A 17,732-nucleotide genomic window follows, 5' to 3' on the forward strand; every position below is an offset into this window, starting at 1 on the left:
CGGTGAAAAAAGAGAGGTAGCGACTGATAGAAGGATTTGGAAGGTATTTGGAAGTTTTATTTGAGTCTACTATTCTGGCTAATGGAAAACTTTTATTTAATTTTATTTGATTTTAATAGTTTTGATAACTTTCCGTCGGACACCCTGTACATGTGGAATAACTAGAAGAATCATACCAGATAAAAAAATCATACAATTTTATTTTTAAAAAACGACGACCTTAATTCTTTTTGGAAAAATCTAATTTAATTGACTTTTGCATTTCTTCCATGCACATCTCTACCTACAAAAAAACTATTGACATCGGAAAACAAAAAATTAACTCATTATAGAATTTTATTTTAGAATGGAATTTCTTGAGTTTTTATAACGAAATTCATTTTCAAACAGCGCAAATTTTTTGCAGGAATATTCTTCGTCTCATATCAATGATTACACTTAATTGCCTAAACAAACTGACATATGTCTCCTTACATTCAGAGATCGAATTCTAAAAAAATATTTATATTCGCGTAAATGTTTGAATAAAAATTTGGCTAAACAATAATGTCTTATTTTATTTATTGTCAGAAAAGAGCTTTTATACATCAAAACTGTTTTATTAAACGTTTTTAATATTTACCATGATCTTCATTTTTTTTTACAATTTAGTATAACAAAATTTATTATTAATTACAATATCAATGCAATTAATACAACATTTTCGATATTTATGCTATATTCACTTCTTTACATTAACATTATATACAGCACGCAAAGCCTGTTAATACATTTTAATGCGACTTACGCTTGTTTACTCTTGCGTAAATTAGATGCAGTGTACACATAATTATAATAAAGATTAATCAATAGTTTTATTACAAAGAATATACTTAACAATATTATGAAGAAACTAAGAAATAAAAATGCGTAAACATCAATCAGATTTCGTTCCACCCAGCTCTGAGATCTCAGCGGTGTTACTAAAGTTCCATTTGGATGGCGGACGGTGTATTCAACACTCCAAACAGCTAAATCTAATGGCGGTATTGGCCGATCCCGGAATTCGCTGGATAACCGTTTCATGTTTCTCGTATAACTGTATAAAAAATTACACTATTAATAATGAAATAAATAATTACATTTTAACAAACGCATCTTAATTAAAGGAAAAGCCAAATATATGACAAGACACATAAACAGGAAAGCATAATCTATAATTTTATAAACAATTGTTTTTATAGGAATTTGTAAATCGATTATACTATATTAAATATTAGAGTTTAGTAATTATCTGAAATGTAGCTATATTGTTAATATTTACTGCTTAAATAATAATTATTAAAACATGATCAAAGTATGATACCTTTCATTATAAAGTATTTCTTCAACTGCGTGTAATATCGACTGCGTGGACAAAGTTGTAATGTCCAAGTATATGGCAACGCCTTTAGCTACTAATATTCTTGTGTTGGATTTTTGATCTCCAAAGAAAGGCATTACGATCATTGGTACGCCTTTCCAAATAGCTTCCTGCGCACTCAGAAGACCACCATGTGTCCAGATTGCTCTTACATTTTTATGAGCTAAACATAAAAATATATTATAATAAATATTTACTCTCAACTATGGAAATCTCACATTGATACAAGCATTTTATTAGCTGTATATGTCCCGATTAAACTAATGTAATAAACTTTTAATCAACAATTTTGTTGCTTATACATTATTTTTAAACAAAAAACGAGATGTTCTTATTGTAATAAAAATTACTCTTTTATTATAAAGAGATTATAATATATATATAACTGTAATAACTAAAAACTGAAATTGTCTTATAATAAGTGCGAAAAAATTATAAAATAAAATAAAATTGTTTAGACATTACTGTGAAGTAACTATATGAACTTAATACAATAAAAATTAATTTTTTTATATTATAGTTATTTAATTTTGAAATGTATACTCCGTCGAACGAGAGATTAAAAGTAGGTCGGACGAAAACAGGTCTCCACAGAACATCTATTTACATATTTATACGGTACGCCACGCTCTAGGGACTTTATCCTCAATCTCTCGTTGGACATTGGAGTATAGTTGTGCTGTAATTAGTCAATAACCAATCTATCCACAAAATATTTGTACATATACCTATGCGATGTTTTCGTGTATGTCTAATATTTTATTAAAACACTAGTTATTAAAGTAACAATTTGAATTAGTATTACGTAAAAGTAAGTAATTCTCATAATCATAAATCTCATTTTTCTCAAAGCAGTTTTTAGAAGAATGGTACCTATTGCATTAATATTGGTAAGAGTTCCGTATGCGAGCTCCTCCGATTATAATCTACTTTTGCAGGCACGTAAGTACGTACTAAAAGAAATCGAAAGCCTCTGTGCCAACTTGCGGAAATAACTACTTTTTTAAATATTTAAATTTTTATTATTTTGCTACATTTTGGATTTTTGACTGCAATATTGACCCTTTTTTCGCGTAGAAAGTTGAAAGTCCATGTAAAATTACACAATAAAAGATCACGTTTTGCCCTGTTAGCAAAGGAAGCAAGGTATCTAATTGTTGTGTTTAGAAAGTACTATGCTATCTAAAAACTATCCACTCAAAGTGTGAGATCCACCCTACCTCACTTCATCCCATCTCTGCTACAAAAATTTGAATATTTAAGAAAACTAGACACTACAGACGCGCGCTTCGCGCGCGCTATTTAGCTTTAACATTATACTATTACTATTACACTATTAACTTCTTGATACACACAACTGTCAAAATATACAATGACAGCTGCAAATAAAGTAAGCGCAGCAAGAGAACCAATCGGCATCGCGGAAAAGCGACAACAATAAACTTCACATCTCCGTTTTAGAAAAGGAAATAATTATTTCCGCAAGTTCGCACTGGGGATTTCGACTTCTTTTAGTATGTATGTACTACGTGGCTGCAAAAGTAAATTCAAATCGGAGGGGGGTCGCGGCGCATACGGAATTCTAGCCGAAACTTGTTTAAAAGAATTGTTTACGTTGATAAACGAATATACGCAAAGCAATAGCAAAGCAATTAAACAGATGTTATGTAGAAATATGTGTCTCATGTTTCTTGTGCATTCATAGAAACTGTGAAACGTACATAAAACTTCGCTTTGAGGCATCCATTTCATAACCATCACATTTTCCGGTATCTCAAATGGCACTTCAATATCTAACTTCCACAGCACTCGCTGCTTGAGTTTCGACAGAGCCCGTATAACAGATTTAACCGTGTCTAAATTGAGATGTTTCCATTTCACATTCGTTCCTAACGATATTATGATAGCTCCATTTTTTGCTCCGTCAAGAAATATGCGCACATCCTGCAAAATAATGGTGAATTGAATATTTCGATAATATACAAAAATATGAATCTTAATGACGAAATATAATCGTAAGTAACTGATACATTTTTAACAGATTATATCTAAGCAGAATTATATTATCAAGCTTGTTTAAATAAGATTTATGCGGCATTTCTTTTAGAAGTCGTTGTTATAAATATTTCTGCGTTTCTAAATTTAGCAATTTTCCGTGAACTATTTATCTTTTGCTTACAATTTATTGATTATTATATAAATTAATTAATAATTAATAATTATAATAAAAATTATCTTACAAAATAGAATTGCAATTTATTCATTTATCTATAGATATTAAAAATATAGCATATATGTGTTTTTTACATAAGTTTTAATTTCTACACAGCACACATGCATATCTAAAAAACATCTTTACAACGTCTTATACATACATAACTAAACAGTGTACATCCTGAATTCTGGGTTGGTTATATGTACATTATATTACATAAAAAATAAACGCTTGCATAAACTGTTATAAATTTGAATAAATGTCTATAAAAGGTCAAACCTCACCGATTTTATCACCACTTTAATAATATGTTGTAGAGGAGGTCTTTCTGATGAGTAATTCTATGCAAGAAAAAAGTAGGAGACGGCATTGGTTTAGAAGAAATAGTAAATTAAAGTTTCTCAATTTTAAAACATTTTTTTTAGGTATTAGTTATAAAGTACGTTAATTATAAAAGAAGTAATTTGCCGTATGTATTTATAGACAAATAATAAATTATTGATATGTGTGTATAGACAGTACGTATATAGGCGGAGAGTTTACCGCCCTTCTTCCGTAGGCAGGGGTGAGTGGGGATGGACCTCGGTTCGCGTAAAAAATTGAAAGCCCGTACCTTAATAGACCTTGGTTCGCTCTGTAACCATCAGAGGTAGGATAGGGTAGATTGAAGCGATATTCATCCCCTCTCCCCGCCTTGCTTATAAGATAAAACAAGGTCTGTCATTGTACGGTTCGGATTTTCAACTTTCGGGTTTTCAACGCGAACCGAGGTCCATCTTCACCCATTCTTGTCTGCGAGAGAGGGGCGGTAGTCCTTCCGCCGCGCCGCCTACATGCATGTGTACACGTATCAATAAATTACTTCCCTTAGCACTAAAAAATATTTTATTATTATTATTTTGTTATTGTTATATTTTGTAATTTTATTTTGTTATTATTCTAAAGTGTTATTCTAACTATTCAACTTTTGTTTAAAATTTTTTTCTATCTTTTATCTATTTTATCTTTTTCTATCTTTCGAAGACATTCGGCCCAAAAGAGAAAAGCCGATTGTTTTCAAAGGAGTGTTTCACACCTTTAAATATGCATATGAACACGTATAAATAAGTAGTTCATATTTTTGTATAGAAAAAAACATATTAAAAGCTCATCAAAATCGGAGGCGGACACTTCCATATTTTTCCTTGCGAGATATTTTGTCATGATATTTTTAATGTACTAGACATCGCTACGCACGCGCTACTTAGCTTTAATATTATATTGTTGCTATTATACTTTTAACTCTTTAATACACACAATTGTCAAAATATACGATGACAGTCGCTCACGAATAAATAAACGCAACAAGAGAACCAATCTGCATCGCGGAAAAGCGACGATAATAAAATTCGAAGTATAGGCTCCAATGGAAATCCGCACGAATATAGAAAACGGGCTAACTAAGAACCGAGGGCGGTAAATGATGCGCGAAAGTTTTATTTATATTTTTATTTTACATATTTTTCAATTTTTGACTGCGCGCCGGCTAGATTTGTCAGACTTGAAACACAGCTCCGGTTGGAGTAGTAAAATTTCCTCTATATCTAATTAAATCGATTCGATTTAATTTTTGATGCTATATGCATCTACCGCGCTTGGTTCTTATTAGTTAGCCCGTTTTCTATATTCGTGCGGATTTTCATTGGAGCCTATATTTCAAACTTTAAATCACACTGGCTGAAAGTACGCATAATATTACAGCTAATAATAGGTTATTGCGATAAATATTACCACATGCCTCAGTGGTCGAATTGGTACACCTTAACGGAATAAAGGAAGTTCCAAGTTCGAATACTTTACGAGATATTTTATATTTTATATTAAAAATGTCATGACAAAATTTAAAATGTCTCAGGAAATTTTTATTTTTTAACGAAAGAGAGTTTCATTATAGTGTTTTGAAAACGTCTCGACAAGGCGGCCTGGCATGAAATATAAGAGGTTTTATTTAAAAAATTTGAGGTGATTTTAATCTAATCTTAATCTTAATCTAACTTAACTTGGCCTTGAAAAGGTCACTCAAGGTTAAGTCCATATTTTCATCATGTGGCCCCCTTCAAACCATGCAACTTTTGTCTATGACGAGTTACAGAAGAGATATTAAAATGCATTACTTAAATATAAGACCCTTGCATAATACAAAATGCATAATATAAAATATATAACGAACCAGGGTTCGTATAATTTCTCTTACCTCAGGATACGTTACGATTACCTCGCCGGCAATTGGTTGCACGGCCTGAGCATTCAATCCTGCAATCTCTAGGGTATTCGGTGGCATTGGTATCGCAGATTCGAGCGCAGAATGACTATTAATTAGTACAATGTTTATACTTTCTCTTTCTATTTTATGTAATGGTCTAATTGCATGGCCTACATATTCCTCAGTAAGTCGTTGAATAATAGGGAAGAAATAGTAATGTCGTATGAGATCATCTACAATGTAATATAAAGTATTCCACGTTCTCAGCCACAAACCTTCAGGTTTTGCAATGGCTGCATGTGTGTAAGATCGAACAGTCGGATAACTTGGACCACCGATATAATCCTTAAGATAAGGTGTAGCACCAAAAGGAATATAGCCTACTATGGGTGGCTTGCCTTTAGCAATCTGAAAGAACAATACTTACAGACATAGAAGATAAGAAGCGATTGTGAAGATTACCGCTGATATGAGCATGCAATAACTAGACACTTTCAATTTGTTACGCAACGCACTTGATTTAAAAGGCAACTAAGTCGCTAAGTCATATGCAGTTTCAAAATAGCCTAAACAATTGAAATTTACTAAAGTTGATCGCTTTACCTCCCATAATCCGTAGAAACATTGAATTGAAGTAACGTCTTGCACTATTACGTCATACTCGACTGTTTTAATAACTTTCAAAAGATCTCTCGCTGGTTTAGTTTTTATCATTGTGTCACATGCGTTAATACCCCACTGATATACAAAATATGCCGTATAAAATACGCTATACTTCTGCCATTCAAGTGGGTCATATTTATTAGATTCATCATAAGTATCCATTAGATCATCGAAAACCTGAAAATAATAAGTACCCTTCGCTATATAGGAGAGGAGATATGAAAATGTGACAAATTAACATTTCCAAAAGCACATTGCATAATCTTACGAAAAATAGAAAAAAACATTTTAAAATAGAAAAGTTATGTTTTTTCTTATTTGTTTTATGATTTGCAAATAATCGATTTATATCTCTCAGAATGTCTTCGAGTCTCCTATAATATCTACTTACGGCGTATGTTAAATTCTGCGCGAGTTTACCCTTGATCTTAGTCTCTAATATGCTGACTGCGTGTACATGATGACCTTTGCGAAGTAGTCCTTTAACCAAATGCTCCGTCCAGACGTGGTGGCTAGGCGACGGAACAGGCTCTACCACTAAAATCGACAATGGTTTCGACGCTATCACAATATCACCCATTAAAATACAACAAATCAGAAAAATGACGCGACTCAACATTGTTGCGCAAAACTTCTCGCGTGGTCTGTCTATCAGATCTTGAGACCGAATGTATCTGCATGCCTAGTGTAGCATTCCCCTTCTCCTCATTTCGAGATAATCTTAGGTAAAAAACACAAGTCATTTTGACGTCAAATACTAGTCATGTTTGTACAAATGATGTCAAATGACCAAAAAGTGACTATGTCTTTAAAAATGTTATACTGACGTCATTCCATAACGTCACTACGACGTCTATTTTTAGTCATTTTTGGGCTATGACATCGACGACTAATAATGGACGTTTATAAGACGTCATTTCTTAGACCATCTAAAGACGTCATTTTAAAAACGTCTTAAAGTCGTCCAAATAAGGTCTTTTTGTAATATAACTATTTTTACTTCTTAATATTGTATAATAAAGTAATAATAAAATAAAAACCACAAAATTAACTGCAATATGCTTGTTTCGCAACTTTATGATTAAAGTGGTGAATTTATGGTATAAAGTGGATGTAGTTGCGTGTGATTATAGTTTTATGATAACTATTTCATGCAGTGTTATAGCTATCAAGAAGATATCATTACCAGATTTTTGAACACTTTGAAAATGTACCTGTTGTAGACAAGTAGGTACTATACAGTTAATAAGGAAACATCAGGGTCAGAAGGTCGCCACTGTCCACTGGATCGTCGAAGTCAAGCAACACGGGCACGGTACTGTACTAGGATGGGTGACCTCCTTGAGAAAGCGGCTATACGCACATGATATGTAAAAAAAAAAACAGTTAAAAAAGCGTTTTTTTCCTAGATAAAGAAAAAGAACGTTTTTTAAATAAACGTTTATCAAATGGACATTTTAATATTTTAATTTCATAAAAAAACATTTCTAGAAACCGGTATGTCGTACATTGCCTATTTTTGCCATCAATAAGACGTCAAAAAATGACGTCGTGTGAATGTGACATATCGACGTCATGCATTTTCGGGTCTCACGAAATCCGAAAGTTTTATTTACACACTTCGGATTTTGCATCACAAAATCTCCGCTTGTAGGGTACGTAGAGAAAAAATAAAAACACTTTTGTCGTATAATTCGACCCCAAGCTATCGATTGAGATTAGTAGACTGAATTCGATCCGTTCAGTCATTTATTGAGACTCAAAACCTCGGGTACTCGTAACTCGACGCGTCGCGTGAAAGGTGAAAGAGTCACGGTTTGTCTCGCTCCACGCGCACTTGGCGCGAGACACTCTCGTGTCTCTTGATACGTGTCTCTTGATTTTAATAAACATTAATAAACATTAAAATTTTAAGAAACCTTTTGTTTTTGAATATTTTTTTTATTTCTTCTTACTTTCTTCAGAAAATATTTGGTGGATCTATATATCATATTGTCTTCAAATACTAATAAATTATAGAATAATAAAAAATATACAATATGTAATTAACCCTAATCCCTCCATGCACTTTTGTGTCCCACGCGTTTCTAACGGTCGTTCGTTCCGGGAAACCAACGATCGTGGGATAATCGCCCCCACCCCTAAAAACATTTGTATGGCAATGTTCGTGCCCCGGCCGTAAGTAAGTGAGAATTTTCTTTCGATAAAAATGTATTTTTGTGTACAATTTAAGTGTATTTAAAATATTTTTGTTGTTAACAAAATTTGATATTCTACAGAGGACTATTCTACAGAGGAGGCGCTTGCGATTATAAAAAAAATAGTATATTGTACAAAGTGGGAAAAGTGATCGATTCTGAATGAGTGCGACTATCACACTCATTTGGGCTATACGTACACTGAGAAAAAAATGTTGTAAATTTGACTAAACTCGTTTAGTTGTAGTGATTTGTTTAATGCAAATATTAATATATTTAAATCAAATATACGTGAGTAATATCAAGAAATTCTGAATCTATTTAAATATAATATTTTTTGAATTAACAAATGTTAGCTTGACAGCCTGTGACCGCTGCATTTAGTTGAATCAAATAATATTTTTTTGAATCTACGATTTTTTTTTCTCAGTGTAGTGCGGCAATATCTCATTCCTGCACGGGCTCAAGTGGGGAATTTCTCGCGTGGGAAATTGGCTATTTGTCGCACAGATGGCGCGCGCGGAATAGGCCACTTTCCACGCACGTGTGATGTAATAGTTATTTGTGTAACAAGTGCTGTAAGATGGAAATTGGACGTGCGGAGTGAATCACTCGCACGTCCAATTTTCAACTTAACACACGTGTTACACACCCTATTTTATGTTGCAAGTACGTGAAAAGTGGTCTATCACGCACGCGTCGCGTGCGTAATGGGCCACTTTCCACGCACGTGTGATGTAAATATAATTTTTTGACATAAAAAATATCTTGCACACTCCAAATAGTCCAAATTCGTCTTTTCGTATTCAAAAATTCTTTTTCTGGCATCTTTAAAGTCTTCCTGTACCACTAAAAAATTACCAATTTTCTGGCAACGAAATTAAGAATTTCTATTTAATTAACAATTATCTCAAATTTTTTTCTTATTTGCACTACTTTTAGCTTTAATTTGCGTGCTAAAGCATTAAATTTCGTCAATTTATTCGTGAGTTATGATTTTTTAAATAAAACAAGTCGTAACGTGCGTTTTTCAACATATAATTGTTGTAAAAAATATTTAAATAAATAATTTCCAAATTTTCTTTACATTGATTTTTAGTCGAAGGTATAAAGATATTATAATAATTTTTGGGGAATTTTTCAAAGCTATTAACATAATGAAGAACGCGTAGGACACGAAAGTGCATAGTTGGAGGAAGTAAGTGGCGGAAAAAACGTTGGAGGAATTAGGGTTAATAAACAATAACTTTTAATTGGGGTATAAAAATCACCCCTGCAGGTGACCATTTACGCGAAAAAAATCAGGCGCCCATTTCTAGGTATAATATTCCCGTCAATTAACGTCATAACGGGACGTCGATCGCGGTGTTAAAAAATTTCCCACGCTGGATGCGCGAAATTAAACAGTCACGTGACTGAAATTTGGTAACTGTCGGCCAATCAACATCGCGCTTCGTTTAATTGAGTAGTTGGAAGCGATCGTTTCCGCCGTCTTTTTACTCCGTTCCGGTCAAATTTCGCGTACGAACAAGTGTCCGAAGTGCCGGATTCGGCAACGGATAATCGTCGCGGCGTGATAATCAGTTCCCGTGACCGCGATCAGCGCGTATCTCGGACATTCGCGATCGACATCCGTCACGGCGTCCCGCGTTCGCGCGTTTTCCAGCAAGCTTGTCTCGCGTACCTATACCTATCCCTATTCGCTCCAACCATGCCTTTCGTGTCCCACGAATTTCTAACAGTCGTTTGTTCCGGAAAACAAACGATCGTGGGAGAATCCCCTCCACGCCGGAAAAAAGTTATTGTGGCAGGGAACCTCAGGTAAAAATTTCAAAGTCCTAGCTCATTTACTCTCGAAACGGGGAACAATCAAAATCTCGGTGGGACACGAAAGTGCATGGTTGGAGGATTATGTCAGTGTTGTGTGAAAGGTAAATGAGCATTTTTTTCGATAAAAATGTATTTTTGTGTATAATTTAACCGTATTTAAAATATTTTTGTCGTTAAAAAAAAAATTTAACATTCCACAGAGGTCTATTATGGCTCAGAGGCAGGTGGAAGAGGTGGGGAGGAGCTACGATTATATAAAAAAAATTAATTTTTTTACATAAAAAATATCTGTCACACTTCAAATTCGCCTTTTCTTATTCAGAAATTCTTTTTCTAGCATTCTTTAAGTCCTTAAAGTCCTTCTGTACCATTTAAAAATTACCAAATTTGCGACGACGAAATTAAGTATTCCTATTTAATTAATAATTATTTTATATTTTTTTTCTCATTTGCACTACTTTTAGCTTTAATTTGCGTTTTGGTTCATTAAGCTTCGTCAATTTGTTCGTGAGTTATGATTTTTTAAGTAAAACGAGTCGTAACGTGTGTTTGTCAACATATAATTGTTATAAAAAAATATTTAAATAAATGATTTTCAAATGTTCTTTACATTGATTTTTAGTCGAAGGTACAAAGATATTATAATAATTTTTGGGGAATTTTTCAAAGCTATTAACATTATAAAAAACACGTGGGACTCGAAAGTGCATGGTTGGAGGATTATTGGGGTGAAAAAAACGTTGGAGTGAATAGGGCTATTTCACCGCACTCGTTCGTCCGATGAGAGTATGAGAGTGTCGCGAGTCGCGAGTGCTGTTCGGTGTTCGGAGTATCGAGGAGCATCGTCAAGAGCATTGAGGAGCAATGACAGAAGCGTCGTGGAGCATTCTGGTTGATTAATTGCGACAGGTGGCCGGTCGCAGCCGTCACGATTACCGGGTGTGCGGCGCTTTCTCGAGATTTTTCCACGGTCAAGGTGTGCCGAGATATGATTCGTTCGCCACGCGAAAATGCCTGTAGTAGTGTCTATGTAAAGGTGTCAGTGCATAAAAGTATATATTAAGTGCATAAAAGTGTGCGTTAAACAACGGAGGAATAAAAGGATTAACGGAGTAGAGGATTAATCGTAAGATGGATCGATTGATGGCGTTCAGCTGCCGGCCGGTGAGTCTTCCCATGCTGGTTTTCGTTCGACTATTTCTTGGGTTTTTCCATCGCATGTTGTTTTGCTGCACGTTTCTCCGAATTGCCTAGAATTGTCGGCAAAGGCCGCGTCGTGCCCCTCTGTCCTCCCTCCGCCGCCCTCCTTCCACCCCTCGTCGCTCGAGCGCTCGGGCGATGTTAACCCTAGAATCCATGACTGGGGTCGATTTCGACCCCAGGCGAACTTTGAACTACGCTCCTGAGCTAGCGAGTGACATTATCGACTCAGGACCTGAACCATAATTCATTTCAACTTTCTAAAAGTAGGGTTATGTCGGGCGCAGATTAGTTGTTCGCTAGCAGTGAAGTAGCACAGTCGTAAAGCGGGCGTGGGGTCGATATCGACCCCAGTCGTGACTTGCCGTTTGAGTTTCGTCACGGTAAGCTAATTTTATTTTTTCGCTAGAATCAATATATATCATGTATTATTACGTAATCTGAGCATAAATAGTCATAAATATTATTTAAGACGAAATATCACACAATTTAGTCGGTAAAAATCCCGTTGCCTAAGAAGATTGACATTTCGCAGAAAATGGCTGGGCGATATAATGTTTCATTTTTTTCATATTTTTTACTATTTTGTATCAAATAAAAATGAAATAATACTTAAAATACAATTTTTTATGGTTTTTTCATCGACTTTTTCCGTATTTCAACTTTGCGAATTTCTTCATCTTTATAGTCCCAAATAAATATACTTTTTGAACAGAACATAGCGATGACAATTTTTTTCTAATAGTCTAATGTGTCCTCTTTAAAACCCCGTTTGAAATTTTAAAATCGGTTGATTACAAAAAAAGATACAAATTTTTGTTTAAAAAAAGAGGTTTTTGCTGATTTTCTGCGTTTTTCAGTCTTTAAATGGATTTTTCACTAACTAAACTTGAGTAAAATTAAATTTACCGTATACCATTCTCTTCGTTATTAAAAAACGAAGAAATTCATGTAGGTTTAAAGGCCCTTTATTTCTGTAGGACCGGTTTTACGATCAAATAAAGCGTGGGGTCGATATTGCCCCCAGTCATGGATTAGAAGGTCAAAAAAATGTATCATGGATTCTAGGGTTAAGTAAAATCAACCCGCGCGCCCTTTATCTGATTTCGGCGAAATGTGATCGGCACGAAAAATCCCGTAACAAGTCACGGGCTTGTGAGTTAAAAAATATTGTAATAAATATTTATTCAATTACAATAGGACCCTCCCTTATTTATCTCCCGGGAGGGAGATATTTTATTCTTTATTCTTTATTACAACGACATTTATAAAAATTTAATCAATACTTATTGCCAGAAGAAAAAAGAAAATAGGAATGTATATAATAATAATCTATTATAAATGATTTTCGAAGTAGACGTGACGCTCAGTGTGGTAAAGTGATTTTTTTTTAATGGAAGCATTGTAGTTTAGTTAAATGTACGGTGACTACGGAAGCATAGTATAATATTATATAGATAATTTAATTAAGGTAGAATTCAATTTTAGAGCATCAAGTGGAGTACAACGAGATTAATTTGATTATGTTTAATAATAATTTTTTTAATATATGAAATTTAGAATATGACGGAATTTATACAAATTTTATTACGTCTAGATTACGTAATAATTATTCCATTAACGTGAATGTCAAACCCTGGGTTCCGTAAAAGCGCATATGGGCGCATTTATCTATAGCATACGTAACGTTTACTATATAAAATGCGTGCATATGCGCTTTACGGAACCCAGGGAATATTTGTAATATTTACAACGTAATGCGTGCCATAAAATTCACGCACCAGTTTCCAGTGGAACAGGAAGTCACAATAAAACCGGAATGAAGGCAAAATGACGATTTTTAGTCCATTTTGCCATGATTTTAACATCATTTTTACTTCATTGTGACTTTTTGTTCTACCTGGGTTTACGGTAAAATTTTATTATACAAAAAAATAATCAATAATACGATAATACTGTAAAAATCGATAAATATGATAAAATCTTTCTGAATGAAAACAATCTTGTAAAAGAATGCTGAACACGAAAGCATGTATTAATATAAGAACATTTAAAATATTTAGTAACGAACATTATATCGAAGATAAATGCAGTTATTTTTATAGAATTACCTCTTGCAATTATCGTTTTTTATTCAAGATATATTCAGGAATCATCTCTTGCAATTATCTTTTTTATTCAAGATAATATTCAAGAATTGCTTCTTGCAATGTTGCAATTATTCTGTTTTCTAAAATAAAAATTTAAAAGATCGAATTACATTTAAAAATATATTGACTATCGATAACTGACTCGAAACTGTTTCTGCTGCTCTGTCGTCAGAGTACGTTACCGGTATCGCTCAGTTGGTCGCGTCGTTTCAATCCGGTCATAGAGATATAAGAATAGAGTGCGCAAGCGAGCTGAAAAGGCGATAGAGGAATAGAAAGAGAACGCTGCATATGGGCCCCTGCTGTCTTTGTCTATGCGCGCATGTGCAGTGATGTGCAGGTCATGAAAGATTGTACCTCGGTATTCTCGATGTTTTATCTCGTGATTTCAAAGAATACGAATGCAAAATAATAAGCTCACGATTTTCAGTGGACAATAGCAAAACTGTATATTTTTATAAATATTTAATAATGTGCATTTGATATTATATTGTTTGTAGTAAAATTTTTATTTTTTTATTTTTTTATATTTTATTTCTTTGTGTTAAATAATAAGACTGATTTAAAAGATTTAATTTTTGTGTTAAAAGAATTTATTTTTTGTGTTTAAAAAATTTAATTTTTGTGTTAAATAATAAAAGACTGAATAGGATTCTATTCTATTCTATGATTAACATTGTATGAACAACATGTAATAAATTTTGTTTTATTATTATATATATTGAGTATATTTATATACAATTCCATATTCAATTCCATATTAAAAAAAAAGTAATATTTTATGGTAATACTACAATATGTACTTTGCTGTAATAATTTTGGTAATTTTGGGAATTATTATTTAAGGATATATTTTCAAAGGGGTTCAAGGGGTTAGAACATAAATGCGTTATTATAGGTTATATCTCTACATGCGTTATAGACACTGAGCAGCGCAAAGACGCATGCGTGCATAGACAAAGACAGCAGGGGCCCATATGCAGCGTTCTCTTTCTATTCCTATATCGCAGTCTCTTACGTGCGAGCATATGACTCGCGCACTCTATTCTTATATCTCTATGAATCCGGTCGATACTGTGACGTGGTGTCAGGTCAGTCAGGTGTCGGAATCGAGCAACAAAGCTGCGTGGTTCGTGCTGCGTTTGCTGCGTTACCGTTGCTACGCTTAGCGAACGTTTGACTACGTTTAACGATTTATCGCGGCCTTTTTTTCGCAAAGTAAATTGTGACACGCTCGAATATCGAGGAACAATGACGAAGACCGAGGACCAATTTGATGGAATGTTGCTGGCATTGGCACAGCAACACGAGGGCGGTGTGCAGGACGTAAGTATCGTTTTCTCGGTTGTTGAGGTTAACTCGCGCGATAAAATATTTGCAATTTCACGAAACTGTCCGGAAGATACGATTTTTTTGCTCTTTTTATTTTAGTTGCTGGACACCTTCTTCAGTTTTCTGGCGAGAAAAACAGACTTTTATACCGGAGGTGGCGAAGGGGCAGCTGAAAAGGTAATTGCGTGTATGAAAAGTAACGTGGAGTAATTTCCTTATATTATTATTCTAAAAAGTTCTAAATTACTTAGATTTGTTCCTTTATGTGCAGCTTGTCATGGGCAAATTCAAGAAACACGAAGCCGGTGCTCTTGCCAAAGCTGCATCCGAAAAAGCGGAAAGAGCAGAGCAAGAGAGAAGGCGTAAGGAAAGACTCGAGAAGAAAAGAAAAGAGGAACAAGTGGAGGAAGAGAAAATAGATAACGATTCTAGAATAGTTGAATTAACTGACGAGCAGGCTGTTAAATTACAGGAAGAAATAGAGAACAAGGTATCTACATAGTGAAATAGTTGTTATAGGCCGGTATTCATAATCAGATCTTATATTTAAGATTGTTTCAAGTTTATCTTTAGATGCTGTACGACTCGTTTTATTGGCTATGGAGTATCTAAAGATGAACTTAAGGCGATATGTAAGATCTATATTACATATATATAAGATCCGACTATGAATATCGGTCATAATTTTTATTCTATGTTATTTCATGATTTCTTTAACCCTTCGCAGAACAAATGGGGCTTTAAAGATCCGGTCGATATTTCAGTTTTGAATTTTTCGGAGACTTTACGGACTCATAAAAAAAACTTAAACAAAAATCAGACATATATAACGGTATAAATAGATTTTTAAAGTCTTCGAAAGTATACTTGAATTTTTTCAGACTTTTTATGGCACTATTACAGCTTGAAAATCTTAACTGGCCTAGACCCACGTGTTTGACGGAAGCAGCAAAATTACACATGTTCTGCGAAGGGTTAAGATATGGAAGACATTGTACAAATTAATTAAAATTAAACTATGATAAAGAGGCTTGCTCTGAATCAAATTCAAGGGAAAATATAAAGTTGTTGGGCCACAGAGCCTGTATTAAATTCATAACTAAGTTTTAAATAGTATATTGTCAAAACATAAAAATTTAATTGTCAGATATCAGATAAAAGTAGTATACTTATTATTAAGATGGTAATCTATTATCTAGATTGATACCTAAACGTTTCGATCTTGATTGAGATTCTCAGTGTTACATAAAATTTACAGTAATTAGAGTGCAAAATTGTAGCATTAAAATTAGTACAAAGCCGTGTATCAAAATTCGTGTGTTAAAGTGCTTGGTTGCATTGCAGAATTCTACTCGAAAGCACACTTTCAAATTGGTCCCACACAAGAATAACATTCTCTCCGTTCAAAAGTGACAATTTAAACAAAATAGCCAAGACCTATAACTTTACCATTTCTTGAGATATCTGAAATCCGCTCGGAAATCCACTTGTGCAGTCTCAAGCGGATTTGAGATATCTCAATGTCGGGTGCGAGTTAGTTAAAAAATTTTTTTGTAATTTTTAATGTATTGAACTACAAATAAAATTTTTGTTACTACAAACAAAATACTAACTTTTTCCGTATCGAAAAATTAATTTTTTCAAAGTCGGATACCAGATTCACATAGGTAGATTGCAAAAACAGCGTTGCAAGCGTTTTATAACATGTTTTGACAATATACTATTTAGAACTTAGTTATGAATTTAATACATTAGGTTCCATGGCCAATCATTTTATATTTTTCTTTGAATTATACAAATTATAATACTCAATTAAATAATTTTTTGTTATACAGAAATTAGCAAATGACTCTGCTGTCGCGGGATCTAGCAGCGATAACGACAGTGCTAAGAATGATGAGTTCGAAAATACCGATTCTAAGAAAGACAACGATGAGGACGAAGAAGATGAAAAGGAGAAAAATAAGCTGAAGCCTAACAGCGGTAACGGTGCAGACATGCCGAATTACAGATGGACGCAGACTCTTGGAGAAGTAGAGGTAAGTGCTTTATGTCGTACTTTATATACGTTTAATACACATGTGGCGCCAAAACATCTTTTTAAAGAAAATTTTAAAGGAAAATAGAGATTTAAAGAAATATTTTTTAATATATTAATTTTCTATTATTTTTTATGCCTAAGCATACAACATTTAGTTTTATTTTAATTTATTCAGTAGTTGAGTTTTTAATTGAAAATATTGAATATTTATACACTAAGAAAAAGTTATTTAGATCAAAGAAAATATTTATTTAGATTGCTGTCAATAATTTGTTTACTTAATATAATACACATATTTATTTAGAATTAGATATTTTTACTTAATTTAAATAAAAATATTTAATTCTAAATAAATATGTGTATTATATTAAGTAAATATCGAGGTAAATATCCTATTGGCACAGCAATCTAAATAAAATGGATCTAAATATTTTTTTTCTCAGTGTATTAAAAATATAT

At 33.4% G+C, this 17,732-nt stretch overlaps 2 protein-coding genes across 2 annotated transcripts; one reads left to right on the top strand and one right to left on the bottom strand.

Annotated features, from left to right (window-relative positions):
• Positions 1-544: 544 nt before the first annotated feature.
• Positions 545-7,204, bottom strand: LOC112455388 (UDP-glucuronosyltransferase 1-9-like). The gene is made up of 6 exons (XM_025017287.1): positions 6,914-7,204; positions 6,463-6,699; positions 5,851-6,267; positions 3,124-3,346; positions 1,346-1,565; positions 545-1,078 (listed from the first exon to the last, which is right to left on the bottom strand). Exons 1-6 carry the CDS (start codon positions 7,139-7,141, stop codon positions 784-786), a joined length of 1,620 nt encoding a protein of 539 aa, XP_024873055.1. The 5' UTR covers positions 7,142-7,204; the 3' UTR covers positions 545-783.
• Positions 7,205-14,988: 7,784 nt separating this feature from the next.
• LOC112455387 (nuclear migration protein nudC-like) lies at positions 14,989-17,428 on the top strand. Its single transcript, XM_025017285.1, has 5 exons — positions 14,989-15,226; positions 15,332-15,409; positions 15,504-15,722; positions 17,068-17,287; positions 17,415-17,428. Exons 1-5 carry the CDS (start codon positions 15,152-15,154, stop codon positions 17,426-17,428), a joined length of 606 nt encoding a protein of 201 aa, XP_024873053.1. The 5' UTR covers positions 14,989-15,151.
• The last annotated feature ends 304 nt before the right edge of the window (positions 17,429-17,732 follow it).

Source organism: Temnothorax curvispinosus, unplaced genomic scaffold, assembly GCF_003070985.1.
Source record: "Temnothorax curvispinosus isolate PA1 unplaced genomic scaffold, ASM307098v1 QBEX01006034.1, whole genome shotgun sequence".
Classification (NCBI taxonomy): Eukaryota; Metazoa; Arthropoda; class Insecta; order Hymenoptera; family Formicidae; genus Temnothorax; species Temnothorax curvispinosus.